The 18,789-nt window shown below is 39.0% G+C and overlaps 3 protein-coding genes and 1 long non-coding RNA gene across 19 annotated transcripts in view; 3 read left to right on the forward strand and 1 right to left on the reverse strand.

The window, feature by feature from the left end:
- Positions 1-434, reverse strand: part of LOC136241026 (dynein axonemal heavy chain 7-like) — a 32,457-nt gene extending 32,023 nt beyond the window's left edge. For 9 of the 10 annotated variants that reach the window (XR_010694093.1, XR_010694092.1, XM_066032212.1 and 6 more), the window contains exon 1: positions 306-434. The gene's annotated coding sequence lies outside the window, so the exon portion shown is untranslated. The remainder of the gene's footprint in view (positions 1-305) is intronic. The other variant, XM_066032209.1, reaches the window with a different exon arrangement.
- Positions 1-18,789, forward strand: part of LOC136240993 (NLR family CARD domain-containing protein 3-like) — a 62,152-nt gene that overhangs the window by 38,228 nt on the left and 5,135 nt on the right. The window lies entirely within an intron of this gene.
- LOC136241031 (uncharacterized) lies at positions 351-16,891 on the forward strand. Of its 6 annotated transcripts, XR_010694102.1 has the most exons (9): positions 351-401; positions 481-539; positions 2,910-2,979; positions 3,050-3,156; positions 3,978-4,089; positions 11,044-11,206; positions 14,868-15,100; positions 15,149-15,214; positions 16,698-16,891. It is a non-coding gene; the product is annotated as an uncharacterized lncRNA (long non-coding RNA). The 6 variants fall into 6 exon arrangements; XR_010694099.1 differs by having other exon boundaries at positions 394-539; XR_010694101.1 differs by having other exon boundaries at positions 394-539; positions 11,047-11,206.
- LOC136240774 (uncharacterized) lies at positions 5,538-7,245 on the forward strand. The gene has a single exon (XM_066031811.1). The coding sequence runs from the start codon at positions 5,539-5,541 to the stop codon at positions 7,165-7,167; it is 1,629 nt and encodes a 542-aa protein (XP_065887883.1). The 5' UTR covers position 5,538; the 3' UTR covers positions 7,168-7,245.

Raw genomic sequence — 18,789 nt, forward strand, 5'->3', positions numbered from 1 at the left:
TAAACACCACTCCAGATGTGCATGTGAAATGATTACTGTAGTACATCACGTGATACGTAGAATTTAGACCCATTATCTTGGGTGACCTGCAGTTCGAATCCTGGGGTATGGGATTTTTTCCCTTACTTTGGCCCCTTTTCTGTTACACCTTATCAGTCAGTCAGTAAGTAAGTCAAGTCATTAGGTCTAAGTCCCTGAAATTAGGTTAGGTAATCCTAAGGCTGCAGCACATGTTGCTGTCAGACCTTCAGTGCTGGTCACTGTAAAGTGCTAATAATAAAAAAATAATAAATAATAAAACTCACTTCTCCTGTACTCCAATTTTCACAAGCTTTAAACTTAAACCTCCACGGATCGCTCCTAGCACTACGTTTGAATTTAGCCCATGGGGCTATCACCAGGTATGCGACTCTAACTATTTCGTTCGATCTTTGTATGATGTGCTGTTCTCCATGATTCGCGTTCTTGACCTTGCTGCAGATATTGGACACTTGAGGACACAACGAGCGCATGTAGGAGATAATATTGGTGAAAATGAGGTTAGGGATTTATCGGTGTACATGTGTTGTGAGTCTGTGAGTGCACTGGATGGCCATGCATATATGTTGAAGCCGGACCCCTGTATCAGTAACAATTTAATATATACGTGACATACAGGGAGGCGGACCATGAATGCTGTATGGCTGTAGTGTAAAGGAGAAGGTTGTGTGGGTGCAACCCCCTGGATTTTTGCAGGCTAAAACTTTACAATGCCAATCTAGGACAGGTGCAACTGTTAGAATGACCTATACTCAGTCCAGCTAATTCATACTTATTTTACTGGTGGGTACAGTGGAGAACTGTATGGTTACACAAGGTCATGTGATGAAGGACCACTTGTTTTTCATGAGGTTGGAAGTATCATGTTCTTACATAGACCTCATGTGCCCTAAGGTGTGGTTCGGCAAAATTTTGCTATAGCTTAGCCTTCAGGTTTGATGATGATTGATGGGGGATTTGGGAGGGAAATGAGGCAAAAGTACTAGATTGAATGTTCTATTGCAAAAACCTTCCCTATGCGGGACGACTTGCCACGCAATAAGTATGTAATGTACATGTACTTTTATGTAGTAAATTACATTTAAACAGTACTCCTGTTTTTCAGTACGATTACTTTGCATTACATTTAGAAAGATTTCCTAGCATGGAACGAATACGTTTTTGCCCTCAAAAAATGGTAGATGCTTGATGTAATAAAGTGCTACCCCTAGTGCACACAGGGTCTATACACTTGTAGTGGTGGAGAGTAATGGATTGTGGGAAGGAAAATGTACAGTGATAAAGGAAAGTCGAATGAGTGAGGATCAGTCAAGGGCCTTGAGCTTTATGCACATACAAACTGTAACAGGATCTTCTGCCAAACTGTACACAACTTCCCAAACTACTTCTGGTCAGTACACAGCCACTGGGACCTCATGTACTGATCTAGAGGTCACTACACAATCTATAGTTAGAGCAGCTGTGGAAATCAGACTACCGGAGATTTAGAGTAAAAGTGGACAATGTAATGTGAAGAGTTCTGTGTTGGTGGTGACAATTCAAATGAGTTACTGATCCTTCATGACTACTGACACTCCTTCTCCACCATCCATAACAAGAAGGGAGCCTAGTGTACATGTTTAGTTGATTGCTTGTACCATGGTTGCTAGGAGATGGTACATTCCTACAACCTGAGGGACTTATATACCATGGGAATTCCCCTCAGAGTAGTAATTAAAAAGCACTGATAATTAATAGTACTTGTAGAACAGTACAGTATATAGCCTGGCTAGCTGGGCTACATATGAAATACTGTATAGCCTGGGCGGCTCCGTTGATCCAAGGTGCGAAAGTGAATGCTATACTATATGCAATGTGTGTAGATCACTTTCAGTTTGATTATATCATTGCTGAATTGACCAATCAACACATTGCAATCTTGCCTGTATAGTCTCTTTACAATTAGTCTGTTGAAAACTGGGTACTGTATAGTGGGAAATTTTTGGGGGGATGAAACTTTCGCGAAACTGCAAAATACAATTTTCACGTTTTTTAATTCACGAAAGTCTAGAAAGTGGGCAATAGCTATGTGTATAAACTAAAACATTTTACGATTATATTTTCAGGAAGCTATCATCACTTGTGAAATTTGTGAAAGTTTTGTCCCTCGAAAATTTCCAGCTATACAGTATGTGGTTTACATCCCATCACATTTATAACATGTCATATCTCATTGATAGGATAAGTTATCTACAGAGGAGGTCGGCAGCAATTAAGTGCCTTTAGAAGTTAATTACACAAAAGTCAATATTCTGGGATGAAATAAAATTGTGGAGTATGTAAAAAAGTGTGGCATCATTGTTTTGTTCACAAGAATATACATACCCAGTTAGTGCTAGAAGATACTTATCAAACAGGCTTATATAATTTCCCTTGAAATCTAGGTTTTTTTTATAAAACAAACTACATTAACTTAATGCTTACAAGAAGCGCAATCCGTATATCGAACAACCACTTGTCACCTCCACCGTTTGCTGGTTTTTGTATTGCGACTATTGAGGCTCACGTGAAATTTCAAGCCGAATATGCAATTAAAGTAATAATTTAAAGTAGCGCTTAAATCGCTGCCGACCTCCTCTGAGTTATCTACATTCTGTAACTTACATTACAAAGCCAATAAACACTTTAATAAGAGATGAAAATTACTTGACTATATAGTGTTATAGCATACAAAATTACTAGGTAGGACAACAAGAGGCAAATGTTATGTGTCCATATTTCCTGTTATAACAGTCGCAGTCACAAATACAGGCTGTGTGTATATGTTTGTACTACAAACACTCATGCACTACACATATCCACTGTAATGTATTTGTGTACTGTCACAACAGGATAGGAGAGGCTGTAATGAAACATCAACAATTAGAAGTGTCCTGAAAATGTCCAGAGAAAATACAAGAGGTGAGTGTGGTGAATACTGTCATATTTGGATTATCATATTTGTGCATTGAACTCTCCAACCATTACACAGTTTTACAAGTAAGAAGTTGAACCAACTAAGGCATTTCACAGATGTCTTGAGTGCCACCATGCTTGTCAGTGAAGACTGCAAATCGGAAATGGACCAGATAATAGAAAGTGAGGTTATGTAGGTCATTGTTTGTGTGCAACATCCCTTTTGTTATATGTCACAGCCTTTGATGTTGTCTTGTGTTTCACATTGTTGTGTTGGTACAGATATTTCACTTTCTGTACAAGAACTAGTTCACTATGAGGTTGTGTGACACACTAATGGAGTAGTTTGGCTGTGGTAAAATGTTTCTGCCAATTGTGAACCTTGTTTTTCATAATCATGTCAGCTAAAAGTGTATGAAACATGAGTTAGTATAGTATCTTTCCACCTGTACACTAAACACATGGCTCCTGACCACAACTAATATGTATTGTATAATTTAACCAGTAGAACTGTCCTGGTTTGTTTTGTGAGATGTGAGGTTTATTTCACCATATTTGTACATCCAGCAAGTGATGAAATATCATGTAGCATTTGTACACTGGTGTATTGAGTTCTAACAAAACATATTTCAAGGAATTAGTTACTAAACCCACTTCACATTGCTTCATTTCTCAAAATCCACATTGGGAATAGACATGTTCATTGAATGGCTTCTACAGTGATTCCTTAGTATTGCAACCAAGAATGGCCAAATTTTTTTCGTCATGCGTGTCTGCTATAAAGTAACGTCTCCACCGTTTACAACAAAAAGAAATCTAAATGTTGTCTGTATCGTTATGCACAAAGTAAATTTGAACCACGATGGTCAATGGTCCATGAAGGAATATGTTAAGATGATGAATAAGCAGAAAGTGGATTCTCAACAACTCTTGTTGTGTGTAGATGTAGGTACACCATTCTGTGTCTCTAGCTACTTTGTTATATGTTGTTTATTTCTGTACAGGTAGTCCTGTGTAAGCTGTTGTCACTACTGTTGTTGTCCTTGCTAATACTCCTACAAACACCAATACAGCTTCACCAACACTGCTAGCTGGAGAAACAATTTACCAAAAATGGTAAGTAGGTATTAATTAGAGTGTAGTGTAACATAGTAGAGTGTACGGATTTCATAAATCTTTAAGCCCCTCAAGAACGCTGTTGATTTTAGTTCTGTTTGAACAGTTCCATCTGTGATACAAGTTCTATGTTATGTGTGAGGTTCTTCAGCTTAGCTTGTCACAGTATTGTCCCAGTGACTTCTTATGAGTAGTTGTGACCAATTCTGATTTAATGATGGTGGCTTTTTACTTTTATAAAACTACCACAGAATAACTTGTGGCGTGGATAGAATGTTCAAACGGAACTGTATGGATCAATTGAGTTGGCCATGGGCCCAACACAGCATGACAAGATGAGTGGGCTGGCACGAGTTGGCCCAGTCACGGATAGAGTGTGAATACATTCCAGGTGGTCAACAATAATTTGTTTCTATTGGACACACAGCTTTATAAAAGTATTTTACAACTGATAACTGAACGGAGCAGATGCATCTGGCAGACTCCCAATCATTTGGTTCTACTGACATTGAAAAAGAAGTCACCCACTGGCTATAATACAGTGACTATAACATTGTTCAACTTAGTCTTCATGTTGTTGATACATTTCAGTACAGTTTTATCAAACACCAGTTATCTATCTTCTATCTATATAAAGCTGAAAAGCTGTCTGTCTGTCTGTCTGTCTGACGGTCACGCTGCTTACTCACCAGACTTGGCGCGAATCGACATAGTCTGTGCTGATAATGAAGCGCTCATCATCCGCCTACTCTAAGATTGTTATCACGAGTTCACGCGTGCTTCCGTTCGGTCTCTACAGCGCGTAGAAGGCCAAGGTGTAGAGAAAACTTGAGCAACATTCCTTTGAAAACCACAGCACATACTGTTCAAGTGGTAGAACGCCTGACTAGCGTGTAAGAGGTCGTGGGTTCTTTCTTTCTACTCAGTACCTTTTTGTGAGCACCTTTTTAAAACACGACTTTTAGCTCATCATATCTTGGCATGCAAAGCACGTATCGAGGCGGGACTTTAGCAAAATTAAACGCCCATCATCTGGCAACTCGAGTGTTGTTGTAACAAATCAATACGTGCTTTTGTTCGCTCTTTATAGGGCGATGAAGGCACTGCTGTAGGGAAGGATCACTGAAAAGTTGAGCTACATTCCTGTCAAAACCACTGATAAACAACTGTGGCGATTTGTACACCTCCCTTAACCCCAAGACATTATAACCAGCCAGGGTTCAATCCCCGCCTAGGTCATAACTTTTTTTTTTCACTTTTGGGACCTTTTTGATGCACCTTTTTGCTCTATCTGTTCCATGCAAGTCTTCATCTACAAACTCTTATGATCAGTTTTTCAGCACTGGCACTGAATTACCTCACATAATAGAGCTCTTTCAGCATGTGAGCAAAATTACGTATTCTGAAAGGGTCGCCCACGCGTAGGTAGTACTGGTGCACAAGGTAACGATGGTGATTTGTGCGTTTGTTGGTTGTTCGATGCGGTCAGACCGAGACAAGGGGATTTCCTTTTATAGAATCCCTGCAGTTAGAAGGAAAAGTTCTAGACGCAAGTTGGAGCTGTCGATAAGGCGGAGAGCTGGGTATGTGGCAGCTATTTCCAGAGAGGACCTAGACGTTAAAGCGTTAGGAAAGTATCGAGTCTGCTCTTGTCACTTCCTATCTGGTAAACCTGCAGCTCTTAAGGATGACACTGACATAGACTGGTTACCTACAATTAACCTTGGCCATTCTAAAAGGGCCACCCGTGATTCTGCTGAGCAAGCTGTAATGCGTATGATGCGTCATGAAAGAGCGAGAAGGAGGAGAGACATGCAGCGAGCCAAACAACAGCAGGATATAGAGTTATCACACCAGCTTGACATTTTCGTTGCGAATGAGATTGACGACGCCATAAAGGAAGAAGTTGAGTCAATTATCGATGAATTCACCGTAGCTGAAGATGCTACACATGCTGTTGCAGAACAACTTCTTGAGGAAGCAGTCGTATCAGTCAGCAGTGAAGTTGGTCGTGAACAAATTGAATTAGCCATTCTTGAATCAGCAGCAGGCAAATGTAACTGTGCTGATATGGTGAAGGTTTTGAAAGAAGAGTTGGCAGCTTGCTACACAAAGATAAACAAGTTGTCCAATGAGATTGCAGTATTGCAGCAACATGTGTGTTCGGCGGTGCCATTCAATGAACAGTCACTTGTAGATGACGCCTGTGTGCAGTTTTATACTGGATTACCCAATTTATATATTGTCAAGACAGTACTTGATCATGTGCACAAGACAATGGCAGGAGAAAGGGCCACCAAGCTGTCCCCCTTTCAAGAATTTATGTGTGTCTTGCTAAAGCTTTGTTTAAACAGTCCTCTACAAGATTTAGCATATCGCTTTCAAGTCTCTCTATCAACTGTGTCCAGAATTCTCTCCAAATGGCTTGTACAGATGGATATCAGATTGCAAAAGCTAATTGTCTGGCCAGACCGTGATAGTCTACGCAAAACAATGCCAAAATGCTTCCAGACAGCATTTGGTAAATCAGTAGCAATTATCATTGATTGTTTTGAGGTTTTTATTGAACGCCCCTCCAATTTAGAGGCTCGTGCTGTTACTTGGTCTAACTATAAGCACAAAAACACAGCAAAAATTTTGCTAGGAATTGTTCCTCAGGGTGTGGTGGCTTTTGTTTCGGATGCATGGGGTGGCCGTGTGAGTGACAAATACTTGACTGAACATTGTGGATTATTATCTAAACTGCTTCCTGGTGACATTGTATTAGCCGACCGTGGCTTTGATATTGCTGAGTCAGTTGGTGTCATGCAAGCACGTCTACATATTCCTGCATTTACAAAAGGGAAGGATCAGTTAAGTGCACTTGAGGTTGAACAAACAAGGAGTATAGCCAATGTGCGTATCCATGTGGAGAGGGTGATAGGTCTGGTGAGACAGAAATACTCGATTCTTCAGAGTACAATCCCCATTCACTTTGTAAAGTGTAGACATGGAGAAGATATCCCATTAATTGACAGAATTGTTCGTGTAAGCTGTGCACTCACAAATATTTGTAATTCAGTAGTCCCATTTGATTAGATAATTTACAAACATGTATTGTATAATAATTATTATATATGCAAATCATGTATGTATAATACATCTCATACCACAACTGAGTCAATTAAGTTTCCAATAGTTGCTGTAGTTTGGAGCAGTCAGAACAGTACCATTTTCCTTTAGGAACACAAGACAAATCAAGGCACCTCACATGGAACCATTCTATCAGGCAGTCCGGATTGTCACAAGCAATCATTAGTCGTTCTTCTGGACCATGACAGTAGCAGAAGGTTTGCTCCTCTATACTGATATAGTTGTTGCTACTAGGTTCACCACTACTTGGCAACTCACTATCTATTGAACCAGAAGTACTGATGTTGTCCCTGGTGAACCAATTACCCAAGATCTCTGGTAACAGGCATGACCTAAAAAAATACTCTGCTTTTCTCTTGTTCTCTTCCCAAAATGTTTGTTGTCTAGTAATCCGTTCAATGTGCAAGCCTTGCATTTCATCCTCAGCAAATGTGCAGACACAAAAGGATGAATAATCAACGTCACAGATGAACATTTGTGTCTGAACTTGATAAAAGTATGCATGTGTACAATCCAACTTGACCAATCCATCTCTTTCCTTCAGGCAAAACCCTTTATCTTGAATTGTTTCATAACGATGGGAGTAGGGACACTTGATTTCAAGAATTCCCTTACCACAGCAACTACAATCTAAAATGGCATCAGGTGAGGCACCCATGTAGGGCCACTTGGGATTAATAACAAGCCCACTGTTTGTAATGTGAAGATTCACATGGTGGTGTTTTTGAGCTCTAAGGTAAATTTCTTGGGCTATTCTCTCTTGTTTGCTTCCCCATGCAGTTTGTTTACTATCAAAACTAAATTCTTCTGGATAACAGATGGTCTTAATGAGAGATTGAGAAGGGTTGGCTGGGTTTGTATGGCAAACAGACTTCATTCTTGATGCTGTAACTCTTCCAGCTCTAAATGTGAACCACAGCCTTGACTGGCTTTGTAACCTTGTTTCCTCTTCAACAGCCAGAGACATTTCAACAGTCATTTCTAGTACTGTGGTTTCACTAAGTGCCAGAAGCTCATCATATCCCAGATCAACATATTCTGGTTGCCTTAATGACATTAAAGGCCTTGGGAAATTTGGTAGCATAAACTTCGGTATGAATGGCTCAGAATAACCTGATACTACAGAAAATACTGCAGGACATGTGCCTCCAAGACTAAGGTTCTGAAACAATGTTGCCATTTCAGAGTCTGTAGCAACTTCTCTGTGTGCAACAAGCAGTACATCACTCTCCATTTGTGGACTATCTTCTCCATCAATTAGCTCATCAAGTTTCCGTTTCTTACCACGAGCTGAAGTAAAGTCAATTTTCTTAATAGGTCGGTATTCGATTGACTTCATGTACGATGGTATAATCCATTGACATGCCTGTTGTTTGCTTGTCTCAGTACCTTGGATTCTTGCCAGAGCCTCGAGGTAAAAAAGGACAGCAGCTATATGAGTGCATGCCTCACCCAAGCCAGCCATGCAGTTGCAGTGGGCACAACAGACTTCACCACTTAGCTCAAGTACAATCCAACAGCTTAATGCAGTCTCACTGATGCGCTGTGAATGACGGACCTATATAATGACAATAATAACATAACTAACAATACTCCTCGTGTCGGCATAAAATTCAAGTGAATTGGATTGTGAGCATTACTGCTATCAGTGCAGGACTTCAGTAGCTGAAGCCAGCAAATACAGTGCATGGAACCTCTCTAACATTTTATGACCAGACCTTTATTTACTGTACTATAGATGCATTTTCCTTATCTTTTAGAGAAATGTCTAGTTGGGACTAACATCTATTACTGTGGAGGAGGTTTTTCCTTATTTCGGGGAGTTTGTTAAAGAGGCTTCGCTGTAAGGACGAATAGATATGTGATAAGACATTACAAAGCTTCAGCAAGTGCAATATACACGAACAGTACCCCTCCCCCAGTATATCTACTTACGCGTCCACAAGTTAGATTTTTTCCTGATACTTTTTTTGTTTTGACATCCTTAACCCACCCACAAACAAACTGGTTGTAAGCCTCCAGTCCTTTGCGAGCTTGAAACTGTGCAGCTGTCATAAAACTGGTTTTCAAGACCAAGTACGACACCAAGTCACAGGCATCAACTGAAGGCGTTGTACGGCAAACGTCGCTAATAGCAACTCCAGAGAAAGGGTCCACTCCGCCTAGAGTAGATATTTTGTCTAAATATCTATCCTTTGCTTCTCGGGAGAGTTTTTCGGCATACAGCGAGAGTTTAGCCATTCTATCCCCTTCTACGCAGCCCCTAATTACCAGCACCTGTGCACCATTACGACTGGCGCGTGGGCGAACATAAAAATTTGCGTAGTTTTGCTCACGTGCTGAAAGAGCTCTATAGGGACTCTTATAGCACTTTTGGGACAGGGCAGACAAATTGCCAACATATTTGTCCATCTGTGTGTTGGTCCAGTGTGTTGTATTAGAGTAGGTAAAAGCTTCTTTCACCAGTATCCAGAATATCTACATCTTTGTTTTAAGCACATAGGTGTGCACTGACATGAAAAACTGTTTGTTCAGACTTACCTCAATACTGCTGTAGTAATAGGCAGCTTGCATGATTGAACAAATACTACTGTGCATCTGAAAAATGATAATACTGGAACCATGCAGATCCATAGTTTACACCGAGGAACTGCATCTGACCTGGCACAACTGTTTCACTATCCTGCTTACATGCTTTCACTCTAAAGATTCATACATTACCTTATTGGTCAATTACACAGCAGGTGTTTCAAAACTGGGTTTTTGTATGGCAAGAGGTATATGTGTCACTGCAACATCAGAACTGAAAGTGCATAGGACAAGTTCTGAACTTTTGCTTGCCATGCAGTAACTATAACTGCAAATTGTGTTGACTTTAAATTATGCTCAAGTTCATTTCTCTTTGTGACAGTCGGTAAGGTAAACATCAAAATGTAGAAACTGAAACTGTACCGTGTGTACACAACCTGTATGTAATGTAGGGTATACTGTATACAATTGCCTTAGCTCGCATGCAGTTTAACTAATTAGCTAGCTTTGCATGCATGCTTCACTATAAATTATTATGTACTGCATAAGGATCATGTACTTTAAAGCACTATCGACATATATGCTACACAGCAAATATAGGACACTAATATTTATGCTTGGTTCCCAATATATTAATTATTGTTGCTCATGTAAAGCAGCAAAGGTTTCGTTTGTTCTATACAGCACGTTGAAGTCACTGGTAGGAAAGATGCACTGAATAATTAAACTACATTCCTGTCAAAACCACAAACAATAAACTTTAGTGTTTTGCATCATTAATGACATAAGAAAACCTCATGCTCTTTAAAAAATGTGACATCACCATGTACCCTACATAGCTACATTAGCAGTGCTGGTGTTTAATGCTTAGTCCCTCTTCGTGGCATTAAAATGTTTAATGTGGAGATGGTCCTGCACACAGGGCAGGTACCAATGCTAGTTATAAATAAAGAACAGCTAGCTCAATTATTTATCGCACACAATCCCCAGCTTGAGTAGTATGAGTGAGGACTGGATTGAGTTCAATAACTTTAATAAAGTTGTACCTATAACACAACAGAAATAAATTGTGACCTGCTAACTACTTGCATAATTTTGTTTTGCAATAAAATACATTGGGTTAAAATGTGTACTACAAAAATGATTTTGTGTACTAACTTCAGTGAACACAGAAACAATACTCAAAATTTATATACAGTACCATCATATTTGTGTGTTCATAGAGAACAATGTGTTTGTTTTTCCTTTGTACCATCAAGCAACATGAGTTACGTGTGTTATTATTGTTACTAGAAGAAGTGCCGATGGCCTCAGCATCATCACCTTGAGCTAAACCTAATCTCCTGATCAGGTACAACTGAAAGTGCTGCACTAGGGACCAATGTAGAGCCATCCTTGTCCAGCAGGTCATCCATCTCTACATCAGATACATTGTGGGAAAAATAGGACGTGAGAAGTGAGTACATGTTATATTAAGAGTAAATTTACTCTTGGTTACATGTATGTGATTACATTATGTGTGTGTGTAGTGGTAAAGAAGATCACTACTCTATTTATTAGTCAAGAGTAGGTCACAAGTAAAAGAAAAAATTAGGAATTTTAAAACAATATAGAGCAGGGACTAAGTAGTACTGCTGCATTAAAAGTACTGAAACAAACTGGATTGGAGTAGTACGTGATGTTCAGATACTGTAAAAGAAGTGAATATCCCTACTGTGCATTTTGATTGTAGAATCTCTGTAGAAGAGTAGGGATATTCATTTCTTATTGTTTTACAGTATCTGGACATTACGTACTACTCTGATCCAGTACACAGTACTTCTTTGTTCTTACTTTAGTTTCAAATTTCCAATTTTTTTCTTTTACTTGTTTGTGAATAATAAATTTTGTCGATTCATGATGGCTATTAAAATGTATAGCTATCTGTCACATGTAAATAGCTATGATTCTCATATTGATGAGTGCAAGAGTTCTTGTATATTATAAACTCTTGATGAGCGAGATCATGATTTGCAGCTATCATGAATCTAATAATTGTATTAATAAAAGCACAAGACCTGTCCACTTACATTCCAGCTGGCAGCTGCACCTACTACAATGGTACCAAGTTCTGGCATAGCCAGCAGACTAATTCACTTACAAGCAGCTACACCAGACTGACTCACTTACAATAATAGTCTACTTTCATACATATGCTTTGTACATACCATTCACAAGCAGCCCATTTCCTGGTGGTAGGTGATATCTTGTCTCTACAGCTCACTGAACTGCCAGCACGTGTATTTCAATATGTTGGTGCAATAACATTGTGAAACGTGCATGCTCAGAGATCAAACCTGGACTGTACCATGGCCACTCTAGTATATGGAAGGACAAAAATAAGACAATAGCGCACGTATTGTGTTGCTATCAATATGCCAAAGGTTTATTTTTACATGAATTCAAAGCGTTTTTGTGAAAAAAGTTGTAGCCACATTTCCGCTATGCTAGCATCAGGAATGCAGGCAATAGAAAATTTATTTTATTTTTGTAATTCTGTAGCAACTTGACAAAAATGTTTCGAGTCTATGTAAAGGCGCTGATTATACCCAACCAATACTGTCATGTCATTATGAGGGGAAATCAAGGCAGGTTTTTGCGTGATTTTTTATTGTGGGCCATGCCCACATTTTCGTCATCCCTACTATACAGTATTATTGTACTATATGATATAACTAATCATAGCTGAGAAACACTGTTTAGAAAAAGAATTGAAATTGTCTTTTTGTACTGCCAACCAACATTGGTTATGTGTGTTGTTACATGCCGTAACTGAATGTTACCATTTCATAGCCTTCTTGGTTGTGAGTATACTAGGCCACAACTACACCTTGATGAATTCACACCAGTTTGTGGTGACCACAACAAGACAAGTCTCAGCTTTGTAGACTGTTGCACTTATAAGTTTTGGTCAGTGTAATAAGAGTCTAGCTTCTGTTTTTACACTAGTTGCTGTACACATCAATTGTTTTACTGTTCCTACTGTCTACCACTACAACTCCAAGAGTATTTAACAGATCAGAATGAAACTTTAACGATGTCTTATAGCAAGAGTTCATAATTCAGTATATTATGAACTCTTGCTTATAGGAAAACAAAGAAGTTGTAGGGTATATGAAAATGAAAAACTAGTTGGTCCACTGGACATTACTGAATGCACTCTTTATGAATATTTTCGTTCAGTAAATGCGATGTACTTGAAGGATTTTACTATTATTGTAGTGATTGTTCTATTAGAGTATTTGACTGTTTTATCAGAAAATCTTGTGTGAAACTTTGTTAGGGTTTGAGGGAGGGTGAAATTGTTTCAAGAATGCAAAAAATACACAAAAGGAATTGAGGCTAGGTAAAAATAGTCACTTATTATAATTCTTTAAACAACTGAGGCACCACACAACAGCACATAATGGGTGTGTCATCAACATAATCAATCACTGACGTACTGTAGTCAGTAGTAGATCTCATATAAATATCAGTTGATTACAAAACCTGGACATGAGGCAGCCGTGAGATGTCTCAAATGTACTGGAACACAAAATGTCAGAGTTACTTCAGTGATCATGACCATGCATGGATATTGTATATGCTAGGAAGTTGCTTTGCCACCAAAGGGACACAGGTGTGGAGGAGACCAGTGGGTTAAAATATTTAAAAAATTAGCTACATAGGTGCGTCTGTATGCTATCAGTAACTGCTGTGGGATATTTAAAAAAATTACTGGGTTTCATCATATCGGCTTGTTGGAAGTCTTACTGCTGAAATACTTTCCAGAGCATTAGTATTTTTGTATTATGGAATGCAAGCTCGTATTGAACTTGTATTTCACCATATGTGTTGTGTCTGTAGTGATTAACTGTTCTGCTTCCAACCACACTTGAGTCCCTTAGTTGGCAATACTTCTTTCCAGATACATTATTCTCAGCCAGTCCTCCTGTTGATGGTCAGCAACTTTACACTTGGCTTGTACTCCAATATGTTTGAGACATCACGTGCCCACAACATGTAACAAATAAACAAACCATTCATCAAGTAAATATACATCAACAATTCACAGTTTGCGCTTACCTGACACATGTATAACATGACCACTCAAATTTATCAGCTGCTGCCTTGTAATATGTCTCAACCAACCATTGAACATTTCACTCGCGCCATTTCAACTATGAATCATGTGTGCAATTGATCACGTGATGCAATAGATATGCTTTTCAATGGTTCAGCATTAATGTGATGTGACCCTCAGGAGTAGTGCAGAGGAGCGCCAGTGAGCAAGTAGCTGCCGGAGAGCTCTAGGGCTGTAAGATTTGGTGTGATTTTTAATGTAAAAAAATCTGCCTCTGAAAGGGGGGTTCGTCCGAACCATCCGAACCCCCCTGCCTACGCCCCTGAGTGTAACTCCATCACTTTCATGCACCAAACTGTAAAACATGGTGATGATTAGCAATCACCCACACTCATTTCTTAATAGTATTTATATAGGCTGCATAAACAGCAGTGTGTAGGTTTGAGCTACACACAGAACATGGTACAGCCTAAGAGTATGTATTGTTTCCATTTGAAATTTCCGCTATCACAAATACTTACCTGATCATATTACTCCAGTTGTGGTCAGGTTACCCTCACTGGTCATTACATTAGAAAATTAATGTAAACAGACAAAAAGTCAGTTGTACAACAGTTTGTGTTAACCTTGTAAAGAAGCTTGTGGCTGCTGCTGCCTTGTAACTAATCTACTTCAGTTTTGTGTACAGTTCTCCTCCATTTACACCAGACATCACATGTACAATTGACCATGTGATACAGAGTGATATTTGATTTTGTTGTTGAATGTTCACCATTGGTGTGATATGGTCCTCAGGAATATTGGAGTGTTTACCACTGCTCCCAGTCAAAAAGTTTGGTATATTATTACTGGCACTAAACGGGGTATTCCCCAGCTACACCCTTGAGTTGATAAAATGTAGTGACAACTATTTTAAGACTGTGACATTTTGTCCAACTAATATCATTCACAGTGATTTACCTGTAAAACAAGTTTGATTTGTGTTAGTTTCATTGTGCCTCATCTTTTTGTCTAGCAACATAACACAGCAGAACAACATCCTAATAAGGAAGTGGGTGTGGCTACTTCTGAAGAATACTGGACTTTACTCGTGGATCACATGATCTCATTTGACATCATGTAATCACTGAAGGTGTCTGTTTGTCTGGAGTAAGCAGTGATGGGAAGGGACAACAATATCGTACACCAGATCATGTGATTGGATCATGTGGGAGTGACATCATTATAGTTGGGTGTGGCATATACAAGGTAGTCAGGTTATTAGAGTAGCTGTTTTATTATTGTAATCTCCTACAGGCTACAGATCCAGTAACAGCTACTATACAATATCACACTGAAGGATACAAGTTGATTACATTCTGAGTAAGTCAGCATGGCTGATCACTGCAGCCATATCTTGTCCACCACCAAAGAGCAATGTGGAAAACATAATCCAAACACTTTGGTTGTGCATGTCTCAGAATGGCTGGGGTGCATTTGCTAAAATTTGTCTGCCCCACCTGGCAAGCAACTCCACTTGTAAAAATGGAGCCTACCTGCCTCTCTGGCAGTAGTGTCCAGGTTTTCCCACACCATTAAAAAAATGTTGCAAGGATTATTAATGTGGTATCCATGTACAGTACATAAAAATGTTAGGCAGGTCCTAGTCCCAGGTTTAGGAGTGGGAAATATCTTCAACAACAAATATCGATAATTTTTGGCACATTATCTTAATAACTACTAATATGTAGGGCTGCATCGATTCTAGTATCGGTATTGGTATCGGGCCGATACTGCTGTTTTCATGAAGTATCGGAATCGGCCATTATATTGTTGCAGATACCGATTCTTATCACGTGCGAGAATAAAATAACATTCGTTTGTACTTGCTCATTTTACTAGCACAGTGGATGCCTAAAAGCATCAAGTATAACACTAATAGCTAACTACCAGCAAAATTACTGATCTATGCTGAAACCTACGTGTGAAAACACTTTACTGAGAAAAAGATCGGTATACTCTAATAGAACAGTCAATAACTCTAATAGAGCAATCAGGTAGAAGTTACTGTTTCAGTATTATTACAATATTTAGTGTTTTTGAAAGCACCATTATGATATTATCTAAACTTCTCCAAAAGAATACTGGAATATCCACTGGTTTGCATTTCAATGACTTCCTTCTTTGTAAATCTTGATTGGCTACTTCATTATAAACATGAACCATACTGAAAACGTGCAAGAATACCATGAAATGCACTATATAATAAATGTGTGCACTATGAAGTAGCTACTTTAAGGTACTTGGTATCGGTACTTGTACTTGCAGATACTTTCCAGCTGAATACTTGGTATTTGAAGTATTGGTAAAAAGTGGAATCGGTGCAGCCCTACTAATATGTCCATATCAACTGACCTGCCTGTCCAATTTGTTTTTGAATTCCAAGAATGTTGATTTATTGCATAGTAGCAAACTCAATACCTGGTATTGTATGCCTGAGCTGTACCCATGATGTTTTTTGTACGAGGTGCTTACCAAGGTAACAGCAACTATAACACATTGTGCTTGCTACAGTATCTCAATATCATTTTTGCACATTGATATCAGTAAAATATTGAATTTCTTGATATTATTAAAATATTGCCCATCCCTACCCAAGTTTAGTCCATGTACTGGTTAAATGAGCTGTTATAGACTGGTCATGGTCCCATGTAGGAAGGGGTTACATGCTGCAGTATGTGTAGAAATCGCTTCTTGGCTGATACAGTACCATGTGTCTTGATGTAATGTACTTGTCAGTGTGTGTTGTTAGTGTGTATGAAACACTATCATGATCATTGTTCTCATCGTAACCTGCCCCCTCTAGCTGGTAGTGAAGACAGTATTCTGTAATGACCAGTTTAACAACATGTTGGACACACACAAGGAAACAGTACTGGCAGACACTCAGATTCTCTTCAACTGATCAAAAGAAACTTAACACTAATTAACGGCTACCCAACTAACATGTACACATTTTTTTTTTACTATAAAGAATTAATCATGTGATCGATCACGTAATGTGCAATAAATTGATAGCGCCTGAATTTAAGTTGCAACATAAGCGCCACATTAGCACTGTGGAGGCGGAGCAACTCGACTCGGTAGGTAGGAATGGCGGATATGGAGAACAGCTTGGTTGTACAGGAACAAGTACTAACAGAAAATCGTGACTTTATTGTTAAACATTTGGATGCTGAGGACATAATCGACGAGCTAATTCAAGAGCGTCTAATGGGTCGAAGTGCCGCGCAGCGAGTACAACTGGCGGACAAGAGTAGAGTAGACCAGAACCGGATTATCTGTCAACAAATAACCACCGCTGGACCAGATGCATTGAACAAGTTTTGTAAAATTTTGCGAAATAATAAAAGACAAGCTTTCATAGCAGAGCGACTAGAGAAATGTAAGTCTGAAGCCATACAATTAAATTTTATCCAACAAAGTCTACACCACACTACAGGTCTCCATTCAGCTACTACACAGTGTACAAGTGGTCTTCCTACTGTAAAGTCTAGTCCAATAGATGTGAAAAGATTGCAGTCCAGATATATCAAACAACCGCCTACTTCCAAAACTGACTGGCCAATACATCATGTGACCCAGTATGTGAGGTTGGCCCTTGTGGAAAAAGAAGATGTCACTGTAGGAGACGAGAATTTAAATGAGATTACTAAACTAACGTTAAAAGGTGATGTGGATAAGATCTTGAAGAAGAAGGTGCCACTTGGTGACCTAAAGGACATCTTCAACAAACCTTGTCCTCGACTGATACTAATAATGGGAGCCCCAGGTGAGTATTACAAAGTATTAGTAGTAGTGATGTGATATGAATTGTGTAGGTATAGGCAAGACGACCCTTGCTAATGAGATCTGTGTGAAGTGGGCCAGGGATGGATTTTTAGCAGAAGATTTTGATCTTGTGTTGTTGATTCCATTGAGGTCAGCTCGTGAAAGATCAATTGAAGAAGTAATGATAAAATACATTGGTGGAGAGAAGACATACGAACTACTAAAAATGTCAGCAGGTGAAAGATGTCTGATAATTTTCGAAGGATTGGATGAGGTTTCAGCAGAACGTCGAAGAAGTGATAATCTCTTAGTAAGTGTAATCAAAGATTGTACGCTTCTAGAACAAGCAACAATACTGATCACATCAAGACCTCATGCATGTAAGAATGTTAAGGCTAGTCGTACAATAGAAATTGTTGGATTCAGCAATACTGAAATAAAACAATTTGCAGAAAAATCTTTCATTGATTCCCAAACTGTTGAACAGTTTCTACTACAACTCGACGATTATCCACACATCAATAGCCTTTGTTACATTCCCATGAATTTAGTTATGATTGTAGATATATTTCGGATGAACAAAAGGAAACTTCCATCAACTCTAACTCAGTTATACCAGTTTTTCATTGTGATGATAATGTGGAGACAAATTGAAAAGGAGAGCGAAACAAAGCCATCTTGTTTACCTGTAGCAGTAACATCTGCTAATGAGGAGAAGTTACATAAACTGTTAAAAGGTATCCCCACAGAGGCTGTAAGAACAGTGTTTGTTTTGAGTCAATTAGCTTATCGTGGCTTCTTTAACTGGCAGAGTGACGTGAAAGATGATTTTGGAGATGTAGTTAAGGACCCAAAAATCATATTCACAATGGAGGACCTCATCAAATGTGGCATCAAGGTGACAGCTGACTGGGATGGGTATGGATTGTTGAAAGTGACACACACTCACCAGTTACCCACAGACACTATTACGTACAATTTTGCACACCTTACCATTCAAGAGTTTTTGTGTGCACTTTACATGTCAACACTATCTGACCAAGAACAGCAGCGTATACTGAGTGAACACTTTGAAGATTTTCCTAATGTGTTTATTTTCTTGTGTGGCCTAACAAAATTAGTGTCTG

This window comes from Dysidea avara, chromosome 12 (assembly GCF_963678975.1).
Source record: "Dysidea avara chromosome 12, odDysAvar1.4, whole genome shotgun sequence".
Taxonomy (NCBI): domain Eukaryota; kingdom Metazoa; phylum Porifera; class Demospongiae; order Dictyoceratida; family Dysideidae; genus Dysidea; species Dysidea avara.